Below are 23,187 nucleotides of genomic sequence, written 5' to 3' on the forward strand. Positions count from 1 at the left end.
TAGAAATGCATATTTTGGCTCTTGTGAATGGGCGGACTGGATGGGCCATTTGGCCTTTGTCTACCATCATGTTTCTATGTTTCCTCTGAAAACATGTCCACATCATGCCCACTTGCCGTATGGACTGCAGTGTACGGCATTCATTTCTTGGCTTCATATAATCAGGTGTATCTCTTCTTATTTATAGTAGGCTAGACACTGCCTAGTCCCTGCCCAGGATGGTGGGATGAAAGGGACACAAATAATAATTTGTTGAGGACCAGAGCCGTGTCAGGATTTATCCAGAGAGGCAAGGCAAGCTGAGCATCACAATCCAAAAAAACCCCAAAAAATCTTTCCCATTTTGGCTAACTTTGATACCAAAGGGAAGAGCCTTTTCAAACTGACTCTAGCCTTTGATTCTAAACTTTCCTAAATTGGTCTCTTGAACTGTGGACTAGCTCCATCAGGTTTATTTTCCATTGCCAGACCAGAAAAGATAGCAGACTTATTCTTGTATCTGGTTTATTGCGTAGAAACTTGCTGTATTTATATTTATTGGTGATATTTGGCTATAAATGGAAAAATTAGATTCCAGCAGAATTTGATTGTGTTGTGAGGGCTTGCCCCTCCTCTAGCGCTGTTTGGTGGGGAATTTGGCTGATTCATTATAATTCATAATCCTACCCAACCTCCCCATATCCCACTCATCCCAGGATTTGCTACACATATATAGACAACTCTCAGGATTTACTAGCCTTGACCCAGGCCATACACCTTATACCACCCCTTCCCAGCTTTAAAGAACCTTGTAAAAGAACATCCAAACATAATAAAAGTTCTCAGCTCAGCCAAGAAGGAAATGACACAGTCATGAAACTTTCACATTCTTCCACATATTGACCCCTAATTTCAACACACTTGGCATATTGTGTATGACGTTTCTGTAACCCTTCCAAGGTACTATTTAGAAATAAATAAAAAGTAATACCTTTTTAGTTTGTAACAATTTTATTGATGACCACACAAAAATACAACAAGCAATAAAATGAAACCGTACATCTCTTGTCATCCATTTTTCTTTTTATAACCAAACCACCCTCCCCCCTGGGACAACTATATACAAGATGAAACCATATGATACACACTCAACTGTTGCCTTCTTTCCCCAGAGTGGATGTAGGATGTCTCCCATATCAAATGAGTTCGTTAGGTCAGCAAGTTCAAAGTCTGACGGAGTTTATGTGGAAGGGAATTGCGATAAGGGTCCCATATACTTAGAAAGAGCTTTCGCTTTTTGCAAGAACCCCGAACATCTCTATCCTCCCACCCCATGAGTTCAAGTATGCCGGCTCTCCACCCCCAATACGAGGGGGCGTTAGCCGAGATCCATTCTTTCAAAATGGCTTTCTGCCCCAAAATACCCAGTTTCCTAATCCAGAGTTTAGGCCCTCTCCTCTGAATGCCACTAGAACTTTATACCCAACAAAAGGACCTTTGGCGACACTGCTACTTTGCATCCCAAGACTCGCAGGATGTAGGCTTCCACCCTCTTCCAAAAGGCCTGTATAACCGGGCAAAGCAAGAAGGCTGCCTCCAGATTACATTTTACACAATATTGGGCCTCCTGGACTCCCATTTTTTACATTTGGGAGGGCATGATATATGCTCTATGAATTACCCAAAAAGTGCATTCCCTCAGCATATCACTATGAACCTCAGTGAGGATATGTCCTATACTAGCCCTGGGATCTCAGTTGGACACTAAACCTCCCAGTTCTTGTTCCCATCTATGCCACAAAGGTGAAAGATCTGCAGGAGGGACCTCTGTTGATAGAGCTAACCGAATGCCGAAGTGGATATCCTCCCCATAGAAACAAGATCAAAGAAATGGCGTATAAGGACCATAAATCCAGTATACAAGTTCACATTGACTCACAATTACCACTATCCCTTTTCAAGTCAGATCTCACAATTAGGTTTACACTCTGATCATGTTCACCTTGGCCACTCAGTTGAAGATGCCGGTCACCTTATATTTGCACAGCTTATACTAGTGGTTTGGAAATTCACCTTTTATATGACATACACAATTGGTATATAATAATAATAATAATAATAACTTTATTCTTCTATACCGCCACAATCTTGCGACTTCTAGGCGGTTTACAATCAAGAGTGCTGGACATTCAGCGAAATATAATAAGTAGAGCACAATTTCAACACACTCTCATATTTCCTTATATTCATACCCATAGGATCCCTGAAGAAGACTTTAAAGGTCGAAACACGGACCGCGTTGGGTCCTCTTCATTGATTCAATTTGTGGATGAACTTCACTGTTTCAAAGGTTGTGGATTAACTTCTTGTTTCAATAAAGCCTGCATAAGTAACATAAAATTCCACAGTTTATTTTGCTTTGGGGGTTGTAGGATGTACCAATGGGCAGACTGGATGGACTGTTCAGGTCTTTATCTGCCGTCATTTACTATGTTACTATGTGTCCAGAGACTGAAAATAATGTTTTAGTTGACAAAATGCATAACAAGTCTCCCGGGGTGTCACTTTGTATGTAAATTCCTCATAAGCGAGCAGACTACCGTCAGGGCCAGGTAAGTGTTCTAACAGGACAAATCCTGCCTCTTCCCAATGGCAAAACGCCTTATTGTCCTGTCCCGGTAAGAAAGCTAGATTCCTTCTAATGATAAGCAGTATGGAAACATTGGGATTTCCTCCTAAAGATGTTTGGGGAGAGTGCAGTGCAGTGGTTAAAGTTACAGCCTCAACACCCTGGGGTTGTGGGTTCAAACCCACGCTGCTCCTTGTGACCCTGGGCAAGTCACTTAATCGTCCCATTGCCCCAAGTACATTAGATAGATTGTGAGCCCATTGAGACAGAGAAAAATGCTTGAGTACCTGAATAAAATAATGTAAACCATTCTGAACTCTCCTGGAAGAACAGTATAGAAAATTGAATAAATAAATGTTACCGTGAATCTGCCCTGGGCAGTGAGGAAAGGCTACAGCAGTGAGGCGGTCAACGTTCCAGAACATGACTGCCAGGCTGCTTTGGGGGGAGGGGTGTGCTGGGGGGCTGGCAGCAATCTTGGTTTGCTCAGGGGGCCAGAGAGATAGGCAGGGGGCCAGGGAGAGACAGAAAGACAAGGGGCCAGGGAGAGACACAGACAGAAAGAATGACAGACAGGGGGCCAGAGAGACAGATAGGGGCCAGGAAGAGACACAGACAGAAAGAATGAGACAGACAGAAAGACAGACAGTGGCCAAAGAGAGAGACAAAGAAAAAAAGACAGGCAGACAGTGGCAAAGGAGACAGAAACAGAAAGAAAGACAGACAGATCTAGTCTAGCACCCATTAATGTAACGGGCTTACAGTATAAGCTTCAAACATCATTTTAATAAATTCAGGGGGACATTCCTGCCCCTGAAGTCCAGATGGCCCTTGCGGATGCTGCTTAGCTCCTTTTGGGGGTTTTCCCCTGCTATATCATGGCTGCGTTTCATTTGGGGCACAGTTGCGCTGCTCCCCAGATCAAAGTTGGACTTTTCCTTGTCCTCAGACCAACTGTGAACTAACCTCTGGTAGGAACCCCCAAGAGACCAGAGGAGGCTAAGCCAATGGCTCCCACCACCCTTCATGTGCAGAGCGGCATGCGGATATTTCTCAGACTGCCATCCACCACAAATGGGGTATGTTATGAATGTTTCAAGAAATTGCCTAGAAAATCTTAAAATGCTTATCACAGGCTAACTCCAGCATGTCTGTCTTAGATAATATCAATTTCCATTACAGCTCCCCCTCCCAATTCGCAGTTTCCCCAATCGCAAATTCGGTTATTCATGATTTTTTTTTGCCCCTTGAATTTTGAATTCAGAAATGCTGCCCCAAACATCCCCCAGACCTTACCTGGTAGTCTAGCAGCAAAGCGGTGGAGGAGCGATCTTCCTACGCTCCTGCCGCGTGCAGAGCAGTCATCAAAATGGCTGCCAGGAGTTCCCGTTGTAGACTCGAGACGCAGGAGGGAGGCGGGATAGGTCAGAGCCTGCCCAAAATATTATTTGCAATTTTCCCTATATGCAGGCAGGCTCTGCCCCTAACCCCCACATATGAGGGTCTACTGTATAGGTTAATATGTTTTTAAAAACCTCAAAGGAAGTTTTTTTTTAAGAAACAGCATTATGCGGCTTCTCGCTGTGACATCTCAACGGAAATGGTTTGAATATTATGGTGAGTAATACTCCTCAAATTTAAATTTGCGGCGAGTTTTATGCACATTTTTGGGCATGTCCCTGACCTGATTTCGACAGATCAGCGAATATCGGCTGAGAAACTACAGATATCCAAGGAACATGTTGGATGTATAATTCACGAATGATGAAAAATAGCATTGAGTGGGCAAGTTAGCTTAGATTCTATAATTGCATTCGAAGCCTCACAGTGCTGGGGAGGTTTGGGCTTTTGAGTTTACATGTAAGGAGATAGTAGGCTCCATTTACATATCTGAGACAAGGGGTTTTTACACACACACACATACATACATATATTTTTTTAACAAATTCCTTTTATTCTAGAGGGGCAACAGTGGTCATTATCCCTTCCCCTGGGCCAGAGGAACTGGTTGTAACATAACATAATAACGGATTTCTATACCGCATAACCCTTAGTTCAATGCGGTTTACAAAAGATTATGCGATGAGTAGTTACAGAGATCATATAATATACAAGGAATTAGCTAGCCATAAATTTAGAAAAAAAAGAAGAGTTTTCAAAAGTTTTCTATAATGCTTATAGGATGTTGATCTGGTCAATAATGGGCAAAATTCTTTTGTCAAAATGAGCTGCTTGATAGGAAAGACAATGCCCATGACGTTTCTTAATTTTACAGCCCTTAACAGAAGGGAACGTAAATAGGGCATGAGATTTTCTACTGTTCCCATAGTCATAATAACAAATCTATCAACAAGATAGAGAGGGGCAACACCAAAGGCGACTTTATAATATAACAAAACAAGGAGAACTTCATATATGAAAACTATAGAGGTGCTCAGAACCTTGAAAAAGGTGGTGAAATCACAAACCGGGGACAAACCCCTGTAAGTGTTTCATCGCATCATCTTTGTTGGTAGAAAGAATTGAGATGAAATTAACTGTGATAATAAAACTCTATAATCAATGTTGTCTTTCACGTTTCAAATGTTAGACTTAGCTTGCACGGGTGGATAGGAAGCAGTCTCACTCCAGCGGGCTGGAGTCTAAGTTTTTTTCAAACATTTGAAACATTAAAGACCTCTATGGTTGAAAGTGTTTTCATATATGAAGTTCTCCTTGTTTTGTTAGTTGTTTGGTTCTATTCTTTGGGGGACAGTGTTATATATATATTTTGACCCAGTAGCTTTTTGATTGGGAATCCGGGACTTTATAATATAAACATCCCAATTTAAAAATCACCCAAGCCAGTGCAACTCACAGTAATAAGGAGTAACATGGTCATACTTCCTCAGCTCATAAGTCATTCTAATTGCTGTGTTTTGAACCAAGGTCAGCCTAGCCAAATTGTTCTTTGCACTTATCAGATATACAATATTGCAATAGTCCAGAATACTCAGTAATAGCGTCTGACCTAAGAGTGTAAAGGCAGTAGCATCAAAATCAGCTCTAATGGTGCGAAGTTTCCACAGGGTATAATAACTCTTCTGGACCACAGCATCTATCTGATTTTTTTAAATATTAACCTATAATGGAAATAGATATTATCTAGGACAGAAATGCTGGAGTTAGCCTGTGATAGAAACATAGAAGATGACGGCAGAAAAGGGCCATAGCCCATCAAGTCTGCCCACTCTAATGACCCACCCCCTTGATTTTACCCCCCTAGAGATCCCACATGTGTATCCCATTTTCTTTTAAAATCTGGCACACTTCTGGCCTCAATCACCTGAAGTGGAAATGCATTCCAACGATCGACCACCCTTTCGGTGAAGAACAACTTCCTGGTGTCGCCATGAAATTTCCCACCCCTGATTTTCAGCGGATGCCCTCTTGAGGCTGAGGGACCTTTAAAAAAGAAGATATCATCCTCCACCTCAATACGGCCCGTGATATATTTAAACGTCTCTATCATGTCTCCTTTCTCTGCGTTCCTCGAGTGAGTATAGCTGCAATTTATTCAGCCTTTCCTCATACGGGAGATCTTTGAGTCCCGAGACCGTCTTGGTGGCCATTCGTTGAACCGACTCAACTCTCAGCACCTTTTGGTAATGTGGCCTCCAAAATTGTACACAATATTCCAGATGAGGCTTCACCATGGATCTGTACAACTGCATTATAACTTCGGGCTTCCGGCATTGAAGATTTGAAGATTTTCTAGGCAATTTCTTTTTTTTTTAATCTTTATTAATTTTCCAAAACTAATACAAAGTGCCAAGATTTATATAAATATTAATAATCAAAATAAGCACTTATATTCAATCAATAACAATCAATAAATATCCCTCCCATCCCTTCTAACACATTTGATCAAAGAATAAACCAAAGAGATATCTCCCCTCCCCCGTCCTGGATGTGTGTGGAAATAAAAATTAAAAGACAACTATAACGAAGTAATGAAAGATGTCAAACCAGTTTAAACCAATTACTATGCCCCAACATATCAGCATTCATCTTCTCATATCTATAGCATAAACATAAACTCGCCCACCAAAAAGGAAAATTAAGGCGATCGCAATTTTTCCAATTGCGAGTTACATGGCTACTCCTGTCATAATTAGGAAAAGCCTGCATTTATAGTGGTCAATGGGGGGCTTAATATGCATTAATGTTCCACATATAACTACCTCATATGTCAATGGAATTGTTCTAGGCAATTTCTAGAAACATCCGTAACACACCCTATTTGCTCCATATTACATTGTGGTTTGGGTAGGATGATTTCAAAATAAAGAAGCCCCTTTTTTCTTCTATATCTACCACAAATGGGGCATGAATCTGAAGTATCCTGGCCCGAGGGGTCCTTCTCACCTGTTTTTAAGCAAAAACAAGGTGTTTTGAGGCAGACAGAGGCTTTTAAATTCAAATCGGAAAATCCAAGCTGGCCGCCACAGCAGCGATTTTATCACCATAAAATGGCCCAGGGGAGCTACACTGAAAATGAAAAAATAGTGATTTGTGGATTTTAGAGGTGGGGGAACCTAACCCCAGAATCCTCATTCCCCCCCAAACAACTCCAATTTGGTTTGTCAGGCTGTTACTCACTGTGCCATGCTGTGAACTAGGAGCTACAAGAATGGAAACCATAAACAGCTTACAAGGAGAACTCTGCCTCAAGAAGCCTAGAATCCGGACTGCTTCCATCTTCTGCCTTTCAAGTCCAACACACCGACCGGAGACCTCAGCTCCCACAAGAGAAAGCGCACTCAAACAGGGGGAGAAACGTAGTCGGCCTCGATCCTGGAAAAAGCCACCACACAACTTGTGCCCAAGCCCATTGTGAACAAACCTGGGGCAAGCCTTGCTCCCAAGGGAATGGTCCCCGAGCCCCTGACCTGTTAGTGCAGGCTGCCCTTTGAAAGCAGGCTCTCGACCTCAGTCTGCGCTCTTCCGCAGCCAGAGCTATCCTTCAAAGGAGGCCCTCTGCAGCACCGAAAGCCTCGCAAACTTGGCAACAAAAATCCAAATTTAGATGAAAGCACGAGCAGAAAAGACAAGCTCCTGTGATCTCGCTTGTAGGAAGACAACTGAGGGGGGGGTCAAAGGACAGCTCAGCGGTAAGGGAGAAGGGCAAAAACGTATGCAAATGAAGCTGCTTCCCAGAGTTCTGGCGAGAAAGAGGTTGATGACCACAGGTTCAGGAATAGAGCGTCTGTTGTAATAGAAATTTATAATTTTACAATTTATTGAAATTTGATACACCACAAAGCTGACACGGATTTAAGCAGTTTACATTATAAATATAATTAAATAATTACAAAGAAAAGGAACATCATAAACTTGATAGGACAAACCTATTTCACACAATCAGAAAAAGAGAAATATGTATATCTATATATACACTACGGTAATTAATGGGGAGATAACTGATATTATTCTGTGATGAAGATCATACAATTCATAAATTAATCACAGCTCTCAGTTAAATCTCTATATTTAATATGAAGTGCTCAGACCAATACCCTTTGATTCAGTGATTTCACCAAACTGGGGTATATTAGGGACCATCATATCACTTCATTGTCCCTATCCCGCTCACCGCCACATAATATATAAAAGTCACTTATCTTGAAGATAAGTTTGGTTTAAATTCAGAAATCGAATGGTTAAATATGTAGAGAGTAGTTTTTGACGTGAGCAAACTGATGTCATTTCCGGGTAACTTGATAGCATAGTTGGGGAGGTGTCAAGATACATATAAAGTCGGTAGTAGGGCATTTCCTTAGTTTGCACTTTTTCCGGTGCCGTTCCCGGTTTAGAACGCCTTTCAAGTATTAAAGTTTGATAATGTAGGTTATACTGATAATTATATAAAGAGAGTTGATTCAGTAAGGCATTTGAAATTAGATTTTAAGTTTGGTTTTAATTAAAGTTGTATTTTTAACAGAGTCCCCTCCTGACGAAGAACCCGAAACTCGAGTCGGGGGGCAAGGCATAGCAACAGCACTTTATGGGATTTTAGTATCTTCACTGGTTTGCACTTATTTGCACGAAGCACTTTATTTCAACACCGCTGGAGGTTCAACGATTTGACCGCCCAGCCCACTTATTTGCTCTTCAAGATAAGTGACTTTTATATATTTAACATTCTTGCTATATTAGTAATGTGGCAGTGAGCGGGATAGGGACAATGAAGTGATGTGATGGTCCCTAATATACCCCAGTTTGGTGAAATCACTGAATCAAAGGGTATTGGTCTGAGCACTTCATATCTATATATACACACACACACAAGCATTTGCATGTCTTCCAGGTTGCTAGCATATATTCCAAGTCCGACGCCCTTTCTAAAATGCTTCTTCATATGATATACGACTTAGCACGCCCCAGCTCACAACACCCCTGTGCCGTGGTGTGCATCCCCCCGCAAAACAGTTCGTGCAGCTTTTCTTATACTCGTCCTCTAATTCTATAAAAATCCCCCAAAACTGCATACAGAATTTAACTGAATAACAAGCTAAGTAGAACTAATTGACATTTTAACAAATAATTATTGGTGTCAATTAGAATCAATTAGGGGTTTTGCACGTGTCTTTAGAAGCAGGAGCCGAACCTATACTTGCATGCGAGTCAAAGTTACATGGAAATAGGCAGGTCATGGGTAGATCAGGGACATTCCTTTAAATTCCACACATAATTACAGAATTAAGGCACTCGCACCTATATGTAGGAATGGGCATTTGTACCATGTTAATGTGTTGCTGTTGGCACAGTTCCCCGATGTTAAATGCTATTTTATACTAGGACAAGCAGGTGACGTCATCCACAGACAGTCTGACAAGTGAACTGTCACGTTAAGTTTGAAAAACTTTGCGACTGCCTGTACCACACAAGCACAAGTGCCTTCCTGCCCGCCAAGGCGTGAGACCCCTCAGTTCTTCGTTTTCTGCAGAGCGAAGCTTGTTTTTTTCCTGAACTTAGTTCAGTTTTTTTTTTTTCTGCCTTCACGCTTCGCGTCTTTTTTCTCCAGTCCATGGTTAAAAAAAACCCACCACAAAAGAAAAGAAAAACTTTCTGTCGAGGCACTCCCCTTTCTTCATGTGAGGGACTCTTGGCGTCATGTTGGGTTATCGACTTTCTTTGGGTTGCTATCTTTTCAGTTCAGTTTTCTTTTGCTTCATTTGTGCTTTTCTTTTTTCTAGAGCAGTTTTTACAGCACGTTCATGGAAGGTGCCAAGTTTACATAGTCATCGACGTCGCAGGATATACCGGTATCGGGAAAGCCTGCTAAGAAGCCTTCCACTTCCCAACAAGCGTCACAGGTCTCTACACCATCGAGTCAGTCGATGCAGACCAAACGACATCACCGCTCCCTAGCTTTGCAGATTGTCTCATCTCCAAGGTGTGCTTCCTTGTCATGGTCACCCAACACCAAGTCAACCTGCTGCACCATTGGTACCAGCTGTTCAGTCTTCGAAACCAGTGACATCGTTTCAGGAAAGACTTGATGAGTTTTTCCAGAGGGAGCGAAGTAGTGTGTTCAATCTGCTGCCGATGACAGCCTCAGTACTGGCCCAGCTTCGGTACTATTCCCTCGGTACTGGCCCAGCTTGAGCATAGTGTTATGACCTGAAGGTACCAATGCCAGCTATTCAGGGGAGCATTGATCATCTCCTGTGAGGCGTCATTCCTCTTCTCGATGCTGCTCATCATCCAATCATTGTTCCAGATCATCCAATTTTCAATACAAGATCCTGCCCTTCGGCTTGACCTCCTCTCCAAGGGTCTTCACCAAGTGCTGTCATCAGAGCAGCCGCTCTAAGAAGTCAAAGATTTCAAGTCTTTCCTTATTGTGATAATTGGCTCATAAAAGACACTTCTCCCCAAGGTGTGTGCTTGGCAACTCAGTCAACAATCCTTTTTCTTCAACCTTTGAGGTTCGAGGTCAACTTCCCCAAATCACAACTTCAACCCTCTCAAACTCTTCGGTTTATAGGAGCCCTGCTCAACACTGTTGAACTCAGGGCATTTCAACCCCAGCAAAGACAAGACAACCTCATACAACTTTGCAATAAAGTTTCTCATCTTCCAACCATCTGAGACACACGATGAGACTCTTGGGTCACATGGCTTCCACAGTCCATGTTACTCCTTTCACAGACTTCTCTCAGGACAGCTCAGTGGTCTCTGGCATCTCAATGGTCTCAGGCTCTTGATCCTCTTTCCCAGATTACTGTCACACTTTCACTGCGTCAGCCTCTTCAGTGGTGGATGAATTCTTCCAATCTTTCCAGAAGGTTATTATCTCAAATACCGCCACATCAGAAAGTTCTCACAACGGACTCCTCCATATATCCGTGGAGTGCTCATCTGGATGGTCTCCAAACACAAGGCCATTGGTCAATGATCTTTCTAATCCTGTCAGAGACATTTTAGATGCATTCAGGCGATCTTCCACTCAGCAATGTTACCAGAAGTGGATGTGGTTTTCAGCATGGTGTGCTCTTCATCCTCCTCCGTTTCTTCAGTGTTGGAATACCTTCTACATTTATCCAACTCGGGTCTATAAACCACTTCAGTCAGTGTTCATCTTAGTGCTATCAGTGCATTCCATATTCAGATCAACAAAAATTCTTTGGCTTCACATTCTCTTGTTTCTAGATTTATGAGAGGTCTTTTCAACATCAAACCACCTTTAGTGGCTTGGGATCTTAATGTTTGTTCTCTCCAGACTTATAAAGTCTCCATTTGAACCAATGTCATTGGTTCATCTAAATTCCTCACTTGGAAAGTGGATTTTTAATCTCCATCACTTCTGCAAGGCGAGTGAGTGAGCTTCAAGCCTTGATGTCAGACCCATCTTTTACAGTTTTTCACCATAAGGTGGTTCTCCGCACTCATCCAAAATTCCTACCAAAAGTGGTCTCGGAGTTTCATCTCAACCACTCTATTGTTAAGTTTTCTTTCCAAAACTTCATTCACAACCTGGTGAGACCGCTCTTCATACATTGGACTATAAGCGAGCCTTGGCTTATTATTTAGAAAGGACTTGATCTCACAGAACATCTCCTCAACTGTTCATCTCCTTTGACACATACTGGGCAAGCCTATAACCAAAAGAACTATTTCTATATGGCTGGTGGCTTATATTTCTTTTTGCTATGCTCAGGGTGGGCTGCATAAGGTCCAAGCTTTGGCAGCATTTTTGCATTCCACTCCCATTGATGAAATCTGCAAAGCAGCTACTTGGTCCTCAGTGCATACCTTCCCCTCTCACTAATGTCTGGAATCTTTTTCCAGACATGATGGTCACTTCGGCCAAGCAGTTTTTACTAAATTTATTCTCTTAATTGGCCAATTCTCCCGCCATCCCATTTCAGTACACTAGGAGTCCCATATGTGAGAATATGCTGCCTGCTTGTCCTAACATAAAGCACAGTTACTTACTATAACAGGTGTTATCCAGGGACAGCAGGCAGATATTCTCACATCCTACCCACATCCCCTGGTTGGCTTCTTAGCTTGCTTACGGAACTGAGGGGGGTCTCGCACCTTGATGGGCGGGAAGGTCCTCGTGCATGTGTGGTGTGGGCAGTCGCAAAATTTTTCTCAAACTTAAAAAGTGACAGTTCACTTGTCAGACTGTCAGTGCCGGGCTCCGTGGATGAGTCACCCATATGTGAGAATATCTACCTGCTGTACCCGGATAACACCTGTTACGGTAAGTGTGCTTTATAAACCACGCCTATCTTTACGCTTATAGAATAGCTCTTTTTCAGCATCGATTGTCGGGGTGCTATATATAGAATTTAGCCCTCAGTAAGTGCATATGGTTTTTCTCCCCTGTGGATCCTGTAGTGAATTTTTAAGGCTGAACGCCGTGTAAAGCTTTTATTACACTCAGTACACGTAAAAGGTTTCTGTCCGGTGTGAACCATTTTGTGAGATTTTAGATGTGAAAACTGGGCGAAGCTTTTATTACACTCAGTACATGTATATGGTTTGGCCCCCGTGTGGACCGTCTTGTGTCTTTTTAAACCCGAAAGCCAAATGAAGTTTTTATTACACTCAGTACATGTATATAGTTGGTCTCCCATGTGGGTCCTCTGGTGAACTTTTAGATCTGAAGGTCGAGAAAAGCTTTTATTACACTCGGTACATGAATATGGCTTGTTCACTTTGTGGATCTTTCGGTGTCTTTTTAGACATGAATGTTGAGTGAAGCTTTTATTACACTCAGTACATGCAAATGGTTTGTACCCTCTGTGGATCATTTGGTGTCTTATTAGATTTGAAATCTGAGTAAAGCTTTTCTTGCACTCAGTACATGTAAATGGTTTGTCTCCCATGTGGATCCTCTCATGAACTTTTAGATGTGAAAGCTGAGTAAAGCTTTTATTACACTCAGTACATGTAAATGGTTTGGCTCCTGTGTGACTCCTCTGGTGAACTGTTAGATGTGAAAGCTGAATGAAGCATTTATTACACTCAATACATGTATATGGCCTGTCTCCCGTATGGATCCTCTGGTGAACTTTTAGATCTGAAAGCTGAGCGAAGCTTTTATTACAGTCAATACATGTATACGGTTTGGCTCCCGTGTGGCTACTCTGGTGCATTTTTAGATGTGAAAGCTCAGCAAAGCATTTATTACACTCAACACATGTATATGGTTTGTGCCCTGTGTGGGTCATTGTGTGTCTTTTTAGGTGTGAAAGCTGAGCGAAGCTTTTATTACACTCAATACATGTATACGGTTTGTGCCCTGTGTGGATCATTTTGTGGTTTTTTAGATGTGAAAGCCGAGTGAAGGTTTTACTACACTCAGTACATGTATATGGTCTGTTTCCGGTGTGGATCCTCTGGTGAATTTGTAGCTTTGAAAGCCCAGCGAAGGTTTTATTACACTCAGTACATGTATATGGTTTTACTGCGGTGTGAGGCTGCTGAATTTTTAGAGTTGAAGGTTGAGTTAAGCTTTTATTACACTCAGTGAAGGTAAACGGTTTCTCGTTTTCATGATTCTTTGTGTGCATTTGGAGTTCCGAAAACGAGAGGAAGCTCTTTTCGCATTTAGGACAAATAAGAGGAGTTTCAACTTTTTCTACACTAGGTGCAGGTTCTAAATTGCACCACAGGAAGAGGACAGGAAGAACACACCAAGAAGAAGTCACTTTATCACTATTATTAATTTGGAAGGGCCTCTCTGCCAGGTGTTCATCCATTGAGTCTCCTGTAGGCTCATTCTGATCCATTGATTCTTGCTTACAATTCTGGATGGTAAGCCTCTCCGTTCCCTGGGAAATATTCTCACAGACATTTTTTAATTGTCTTTGGATTTGGTCTCTTTCGACAGGATCTTCTCCTTGCTTTTTCTCTCTCGTCCTTTCTTGTGTGATCTGATGATCTGTTAGATATAAACAGAAGGCATTAATCATATGCTAGAAAACAGTGGTGGGTTCTAAGATATTACCTCTGTGTATTATAAGGACTGGTTAACCTAGGAGCAGCAGGCAGCATATTCTCACAGACGGGTGACATAATACAGGCAGCCTGGTATGTACAGTGTAAAAATGTAGTATCACTTTAAGTCTTGAGACGGCTTATACCGAGTGCCTTCCTGCCCCACGTCAGCTCACGAAAAGAGTCCATAAGCCCCCGCTGGGCAAAAGCCCGTGACAGAAAAGAAAAAAAAAGAGGTTTTTTTTTTAAAAACTTGATCCAGATAAAAACATTTTTTTAAAAACCCGAAAGAACTGTGACAAAAAAATCACAATCCGCGAGAGCAGGAAGGCAAGCGAGAGAAAAAAATTCAACAGGTGTTGAAAAACGCGGAAACTAGAAAACTGAGGGACCGCGTGCCTATGTCGGGCGGGAAGGCACTCGCGCATGCGCGGTGCGGGTTAATCGTGAACTTTCTAAGCTTAAAGTTGCAATTCACTTTTCAAGTGTCCGTACCGGGGCTCCGTCGATGACGCCACCCATCCGTGAGAATATCTGATTGCTGTCCCTGGATAACACTTGTTACGGTAAGTAAGTGTGCTTTTCCGAGAGTAACCCCCTCAGATGCAGACTTTTTCCATAAAATCTGCTGTCCCCGCAGGGTGAATCCGCAGCACCAGGGCAAGACCCACGTCAAATATTAAGAAAGTAAAAACACGATGAGCTCCTACAGTTTTAGCTGTAGGAAACAAAACTGGACTTCAGGGAGTAAGTCACAGGAGGTGGACCAAGTGGAGGGGCTCAGGTTTGTTTTTTTGAGTTCCCTACAGATTATAGCTGCATGAGATGCACAACCCTACTGTTCAGATTAAAGAGGGATTGTACAAGAACTGCTCTGCTTTCAGTACATTTAAACTAGTTTAACCTTGGTATGCCTTGGCCTGCCAGATGCGAGACATTAATGATTGGTTTAGAGCAATGGTCTCAAACTCAAACCCTTTGCGGGGCCACATTTTGGATTTGGAGGTACTTGGAGGGCCGCAGAAAAACTAGTTAATGTCTTATTAAAGAAATAACAATTTTGCATGAGGTAAAACTCTTTATAGTTTATAAAACTTTCCTCTAACAGTTAAAAGGAAAGATATATAAACTGTAAAGAGTTTTTTACCTCATGCAAAATTGTCATTTCTTTAATAAGACATTAACTATTTTTTCTGAAGCCATCACTTTTAAAGTTTAATATCTTTTCTTTCTCAAAACTGACACATTTCAATCACTATATTGAAAATAAAATCATTTTCCCTACCTTTGTTGTCTGGTGACTTTATTTTTCTGTGCTTTCAACTATGTTTCCAGGGCCTTCTTGTCCTTTGACTGTTTTTCTCTCCGTCTTCACTTCCTGCCTTGCATCCATCTTTGGCATTAACTTAATGATCAATTTTTCTGCTTTCTTTTCAAAATCTACGTTTCCATGTCTTACCTTCCCTTCCTATCTCTCTCTTCTTCCGTCCTATTTCCATGGTCTGGCATCTCTTTCCTTCCTTTCTCTCCCTCCCTCCCTCCCTCCTTCCTTCCTTTCCCCTGGTCTGGCATCTGTCTCTTTCCCTTCCCCCATGCCCTGGCATCTCTCCCTCCCCCTCCATGGTCTGATATCTCCTTTCCTTCCCTCCCTCCCATGAACTTGGCTTCTCTTGTTCCTCTCCCCTCCCTTGTCTTCCTTCTCCTTCCTTCCCTCTTTCCCCAATTGGGTGCAGCAGCAACAGAAGCAGCATTTCCCTTCCCCCTTTCCTGTGCAGCAGAAGCATTTCTCTTCCCCTTTCCCTCCCTCTCCCTTTCCCTGTACAGCAGCAGCAGCAGCATTTCCCTAGGGCCCCCCTTTCCTATGCAGCAGAAGCATTTCTCTTTCCCCTCCCCTTCCGTTCTCTTCCTTGTGGAGCAGCAGTGTGTCTGGCCGGCTCAGTTGATCGTTCCGTTCAAAGCCGCGGGTGGCGGCTCCTCGCGAGATCCGTGTCTGCGTCTGAAGCCTCTCTGATGTTGTGACGTCAGAGATGCTTTTGATGCAGGAGTGGATAGCGCGGGGAGCCGCCAACCCGCGGCTTTGAACGGAATGATCGACTGAGCTGGCCAGACACGCTGCTGCTCCAAAAGGAAGGGAAGGGGGTAGAGAAATGCTATTTTGATCGCATCCAGACCGCGGGCCGCAAAATAGCACCTGGAGAGCCGCATGCGGCACGCGGGCTGCGTGTTTGAGACCGCTGGTTTAGAGGCACTTCTCACTTTTCTGCAACTCCAATAGAACTGTCATTATTGGCTCCTTATCATGTTAGTTATATGTTACATGTTACCGACCCATCGCTCTGCCTGGTAGTAGCAAATTACCCCATTTTTGCTCCGGCTAGGCGGACGTGGCAGTGGATTTGTAAAAATGCTAAATTGTCTTCTGTGGTTTCTCTGTATTTACCTATTCAGGGCAATGGTGCATTTTTTGCCGGGACTGCAAAATGTTTCAATTCAACGATGGGCTGTAAAGGGCCTCTGATATTTATTTCAGTTGTACTCGGAGGATGGAATCTTGGCTTCCTTTCCAACTTTGTCGTACATTTGACTTACCAGCTACAGACATATTTGCTTATTACCAGATACGACATTATGTCCAGTCTTTGCCAGTCAAACATCTTACGGAGGACAGTCGTGAAGCACTTTCTGAGCTCTTTAGTCTATCGGCTCAACAGAGGATCCCTCTTAAATTTCATTTAATGGGCTTCCGAGATTGTAAAGTGGGACCTAATCTGGACATTTTGGCGGCCGCTTGGGCGGAAGACCTGCAGTGCTCTTTGACAGCTCAACAAATCCAACAGGTGTTGAAAACCATCAAGAGAGTGTCTCCCAATGTTACACACTGGGAATTACAATTGAAGGTGGTGCTGCGGCTCTACATTCCTCCTGAAAGGGCAGCTTGGATGGGAATTACTCTCACTCATAATTGTCCCAAGTGCGCACAGGCTCATGCTTCATTGGGTCACATGCTTTGGACTTGTCCTTTGATTCTCCAATTCTGGCGTGATCTGGGCAACTATATCACATCCCTAAGGGGCAGACGTTGGTCTCCTATGCCCAGAGCTTTATTTGGTTATTATACAATTGCAGCACCGAAATTGAAAGGGATGACATCCTTTGTAGTGCAGACGGTGCTTTTGGGAAAGAAAGCCATCTTGACAAACTGGTTATTACAGGATCCCAAGCCTTATAGTCAGTGGAGATCGTTGATGATAGTGCAAGCCTCTTTGGAGCGACGACAGGGTCGCCGCTTGTCAGATTTGGGAACGATTTTGGATGGACCTTACACTCCAGGCCCGTGGACGATTATTGAACTTGTGAAGAGAGTCACATGCCACTTCTCAGACTATTGGAGGTTGTTACTACTGTTTTGGGTGGGAGGGGGGAGGGTAGGGGTGGAGGGATGGTGGGGGTTTGAATTGTGCACATGTGAGAGTTTTTGGATTACACTGCTATGACTTTTTACTTGCACCTTTTTTTGTAAACTTTAATAAAGATATTTAAACATAAACTAGTTTAACCTGCTTCTCTGTGTATACCTTATTTCAACAACAAAAAGAAATAGAATTCTCTGCTTTTTTTCCATACAATATGGCCCCCACCAGTTACATCAAGACGCCATGAACGTCATAACGAAGTGCCTACACTGTGCCATAGCTGAAAGTTAAACTGTAGGGCCCACACTCCCTGTGACATCAAGACGCCCTGAACGCCATAAGGAAAGTTAAAAGTGTAAATGTAGTAACATATAATGAGTCAAAATGTTGTGTGATCATGTGATCTTCAAACCCAGCATGCACCCAAAAAGAGGGAGAAAAAGCCTCAGACTAAATGTAGCAGTATCGAACCAAAAGGTACAAATCCAAACTGCTTTTGATACTTTCACTGGTAAAAAACAACTCCAGAACTGCTCAGGTTTAGAAAAGGGCAAAGTCACCCGGAGGCATGTTCAAGGACTTAATTGACAAAAGACGACTTGAGCTCCGACGCTGTCACATCTTTTCCAATCTTCCCAAGTGACCTTGTTTCACCAATGTTTGGCTCATCAGGGGAACAAACAATACAGCCTTTTCAAGGGCAAAGTCACTCAGAGGCACATTCATGGACTTAGCTGACAAAAGACGACTTGAGCTCCGACGCTGTCACGTCTTCTCCAATCTTCCCAACAAGCGACCTTGTTTCACCAATGTTTGGCTCATCAGGGGAACAAACAATACAGCCTTTTCAAGGGCAAAGTCACTCAGAGGCACATTCAAGGACTTAGCTGACAAAAGACGACTTGAGCTCCGACCCTGTCACGTCTTCTCCAATCTTCCCAACAAGCGACCTTGTTTCACCAATGTTTGGCTCATCAGGGGAACAAACAATACAGCCTTTTCAAGGGCAAAGTCACTCAGAGGCACATTCAAGGACTTAGCTGACAAAAGACGACTTGAGCTCCGACGCTGTCACGTCTTCTCCAATCTTCCCAACAAGCGACCTTGTTTCACCAATGTTTGGCTCATCAGGGGAACAAACAATACAGCCTTTTCAAGGGCAAAGTCACTCAGAGGCACATTCAAGGACTTAGCTGACAAAAGACGACTTGAGCTCCGACGCTGTCACGTCTTCTCCAATCTTCCCAACAAGCGACCTTGTTTCACCAATGTTTGGCTCATCAGGGGAACAAACAATACAGCCTTTTCAAGGGCAAAGTCACTCAGAGGCACATTCAAGGACTTAGCTGACAAAAGACGACTTGAGCTCCGACGCTGTCACGTCTTCTCCAATCTTCCCAACAAGCGACCTTGTTTCACCAATGTTTGGCTCATCAGGGGAACAAACAATACAGCCTTTTCAAGGGCAAAGTCACTCAGAGGCACATTCAAGGACTTAGCTGACAAAAGACGACTTGAGCTCCGACGCTGTCACGTCTTCTCCAATCTTCCCAACAAGCGACCTTGTTTCACCAATGTTTGGCTCATCAGGGGAACAAACAATACAGCCTTTTCAAGGGCAAAGTCACTCAGAGGCACATTCAAGGACTTAGCTGACAAAAGACGACTTGAGCTCCGACGCTGTCACGTCTTCTCCAATCTTCCCAACAAGCGACCTTGTTTCACCAATGTTTGGCTCATCAGGGGAACAAACAATACAGCCTTGAAAAAAGGGGGGTACCTTGGTGCCACGATCACACATTTTGACTCATTATATGAACATATTATATGTTGTGCGTACTCGTATAATTTGTTAACACAAATGTAGTAACTTGCCTGCATCGTGCCCTCGATGAGGTGAATGTGAAATTAAAGCACTGAACTGTAAAAGTATCCTGTTAAGTTGCAAAAGAAACAAATCTAAAATAGCAAATCTTTCAAATCTTGGCAAAATTAAAGTCTTTTCTGTGCAGAAGTTGACATAAAAGGAAAATGGAACCGTTGTACTTTTTAAAGTGTTTTCTGTACAATTCTCCCTCCGTATTAGAGAATAACATGGTGGGGGGGAAAAAGTGCTCACTGCGGGCACAAGGCCATCCACAATCCCATGGAGCGGTGAATGGCCTTGTCCACACAGTTAAGGGAGGGAAGGGGCGCGCGGCCCCCTACCTACCTATAGCCAAATCTATCTCCCTCCCCCCTCCCCTTACCTTCACGGCGCTTTAGTAAAGAAACTTACTGAAGTCGGCAAAGCCTGCCTGCAGTCATGTGTGTGTGGGCGGAAGCTTCTCCTCTAAGGGAATTCTAAGGTTGGGAGAGCTCTTCATTATACCATTCACTCCTTCAGTCCCACATAAACAAACCATATGGGATTTGATATACCACTCGTCTGTGGTTACAGTAATTTGTAGCCTTTAATGTGGGTAATGTTGGATGGCTTTGAAGTACAGTACTCCCCCAAAATTCGCAGGGGTTCCGAATTGCAGGGGAGGCAGGAGCACCGGCGGGTGAAGAAAATCACTCGCAGTCTGCTCTGACCACCTCTTCCTGTAGTAAAGTCAGGCTACACCAATCAGTAAACTGCTTTGACACGCAGCTCCCGATTGGTGTAGCCCAGTGGTCTCAAACTTGCGGCCTGGGGGCCATATGCGGACCACCAGGTACTATTTTGAGACCCTCGGTATGTTTATCATAATCACAAAAGTAAAATAAAACAGTTTCTTGATCATCTGTCTGTTTAGCTATAAATGACAATATTATGATTAAGACTTGGCCAAAAGGAAAGATTTATAAACTATAAAGAGTTTTACCTCATGCAAAAGGAGAAATTAGGTTCTTACCTGCTAATTTACTTTCTTTTAGCTTCTCCAGACCAGTAGAGGTTAACTTTACGATTGGGTATATATCTAATCATGACCAGCAGGTGGAGACTGAAAACAAAACTTTGGGACAGTATATCCTAGCCCCTCCTCTCTATTTCCCTCAGTCTGCCGAATAGCCAAGCAGAACCAAGAACTGGAAAACAACAGAGAGAAAAAACAATACTCCGAAAGGAGTAACAAATAACATACCCAAAAATGCTGTTGGAAAATGCAGAGGAGAAATTCCCGAAGGAATAAGGTCCCCACAGCTCGCCAGCTAAGCCAGCCGAGCCACAGCCGCTGTTCTTCAATTCTCCCCGGCCCTAGAAAAATACTAGAACCCGCAGCAAAAACCAAAAACTGCCCGCGCAACAGCCCCAACAACAACAACAACAGACAGGGTGGGGACCTCTACTGGTCTGGAGAAGCTAAAAGAAAGTAAATTAGCAGGTAAGAACCTAATTTCTCCTTCTTTAGCACTCTCCAGACCAGTAGAGGTTAACTTTACGATTGGGACGTACCAAAGCAGTCCCTCTCACGGGCGGGACCCCCGAAGGGCCGATACCAGAACACGCTCACCGAACACCGCGTCCCGACGCGCCTGAACATCTACCCGATAATGCCGAACAAATGAATGCAAGGAGGACCAAACCGCAGCCTTACAAATATCCACCGGAGGCACGAGCGACGACTCAGCCCAAGAAGCCGCCTGACCCCTAGTGGAATGAGCCTTGAGAAACTCCGGAACCGGCTTCTGACTCAGAAGATAAGCGGAAGCAATCATCTCCTTGATCCAACGCGCAATAGTAGCCTTAGAAGCGCCAGCCCCCCGACGAGGACCCGCCAGAAGCACAAAGAGATGATCGGAGCTCCGAAAATCCCGGGTCCGCTGCACATAAGCATGGAGGACCCGACCGACATCCAACTTGCGCAGCTGTCGTTGCTCAGAAGAACCCTCCCGACTACCCAAGACCGGGAGGACCACCGATTGATTGACATGAAAAGGAGAAACTACCTTCGGCAGAAAGGAAGGAACAGGCCGCAAAACAACCCGCTCCTTCGAAAACTCCAGGAAGGGAGCCCTACAAGAGAAAGCCTGTAGCTCAGACACCCGTCTAGCGGAAGTAATGGCCACCAAAAAGACCGACTTCAGCGTAAGGTCCTTCAACGAACAGCCATCCAACGGCTCGAAAGGAGGGCGCACTAGAACAGAAAGAACCAGATTGAGATCCCAAGAGGGAATCGAGGGCCTTATGGGAGGCCTGATCAACTTGGCCGCCCTAAGAAAGCGAATCACATCAGGAATGGCTGACAACCGCTGACCTGTCACCAGCCCCCGAAAAGCCGACAGGGCCGCCAGATGAACCCGAAGAGAAGACCAGGCCAGGCCCCTATCCAGGCCATCCTGCAAAAACTCTAGAATGTTAGGCAGAGAAGCGCGAAAGGAGACCACTCCCCGCGCTCGGCACCATTCCTCAAAAAGACGCCAAACCCGTACATAAGCCCGAGAGGTAGAAAGCCTCCGGGACCCCAAAAGTGTAGAGATCACCTTGACGGAATATCCCTTCTTACTCAGGCGGCCCCTTTCAAGAGCCAAGCCGTAAGACAAAAGGGAGACGGGTCGAACATGGGAATGGGACCCTGCGTCAGAAGATCGCACTCGAGAGGCAGAGGAAGAGGATCCGCCACCAGATGCCTCACCAGATCCGCATACCACGGACGACGAGGCCAATCCGGAGCCACCAAGACCACCAGCCCCGGATGGCGAACAATGCGAAGCAGCACTCTGCCCACTAATGGCCAAGGAGGGAACACATACAACAGCCCCTCCGTTGGCCACGGTTGGACCAGAGCATCCAGACCCTCGGCCAGACCGTCCCTGCGACGACTGAAGAAGCGGGGTACTTTGGCGTTGCCACTTGTAGCCATCAGATCCATCAGGGGCTGCCCCCAAGCACGCACTAGCAACTGAAACGCCTCGGCGCCGAGACACCACTCTCCCGGATCCAAGAAGTGACGACTGAGGAAGTCCGCCTGAACGTTTTCTACCCCGGCAATGTGAGAGGCCGAGAGGTCCAGAAGATGCGACTCCGCCCAAACCATGAGCCGAGCCGCCTCCTGCGCCACCAGAGTGCTCTTGGTGCCCCCCTGACGATTGACATAAGCCACCGCCGTGGCATTGTCCGACAGGACTCTGACCGACTTGCCCAACAAAAGGGAGTGGAAAGCCAACAGCGCCAGCCGGACCGCCCTGGTCTCCAACACGTTGATCGACCAGGAGGCCTCCTCCGTGGACCAGGTTCCCTGAGCTGAGTGACCCAGACACTGGGCCCCCCAACCCAGGAGACTCGCATCCGTAAGGAGCACCGTCCACTGCGGAAGATCCAGACCCACCCCCTGAACTAGGTGAGGGGTCCGGAGCCACCAACGCAGACTGCAGCGCGCCAAGCCTCGCAGGGGAACCGGAACATCCATCCCGTGCCTCTGGGGAGACCACCTCCGGAGCAGAGCATACTGGAGAGGACGCATGTGGGCCCGCGCCCACCTCACCACGTCCAGGGACGCCGCCATCGACCCCAGGACCTGGAGGAAATCTCGCGCCCGAGGACACCGGGACGCCAAAAGCAGGCGAATCTGAGACTGCAATTTGCTCACCCGGGCCTCTGGGAGGAAGACCTTCCCCAAGGAGGTGTCGAACAGCACCCCGAGGTACTCCAGACGCTGAGCCGGAACCAACCGACTCTTGGAAAGGTTGACCACCCAGCCC

At 44.6% G+C, this 23,187-nt stretch overlaps 1 protein-coding gene across 1 annotated transcript in view; it reads right to left on the reverse strand.

The window, feature by feature from the left end:
• Nucleotides 1-7,867: 7,867 nt before the first annotated feature.
• Nucleotides 7,868-23,187, reverse strand: part of LOC117354666 (oocyte zinc finger protein XlCOF6-like) — a 45,390-nt gene continuing 30,070 nt past the window's right edge. The window contains exon 4 of the mRNA XM_033932512.1: nt 7,868-14,051. Coding sequence (XP_033788403.1) covers nt 12,454-14,051 — 1,598 coding nt within the window. The 3' untranslated portion in view covers nt 7,868-12,453. The remainder of the gene's footprint in view (nt 14,052-23,187) is intronic.

The sequence above is a fragment of the Geotrypetes seraphini genome, chromosome 2 (assembly GCF_902459505.1).
Source record: "Geotrypetes seraphini chromosome 2, aGeoSer1.1, whole genome shotgun sequence".
NCBI classification, from domain to species: Eukaryota; Metazoa; Chordata; class Amphibia; order Gymnophiona; family Dermophiidae; genus Geotrypetes; species Geotrypetes seraphini.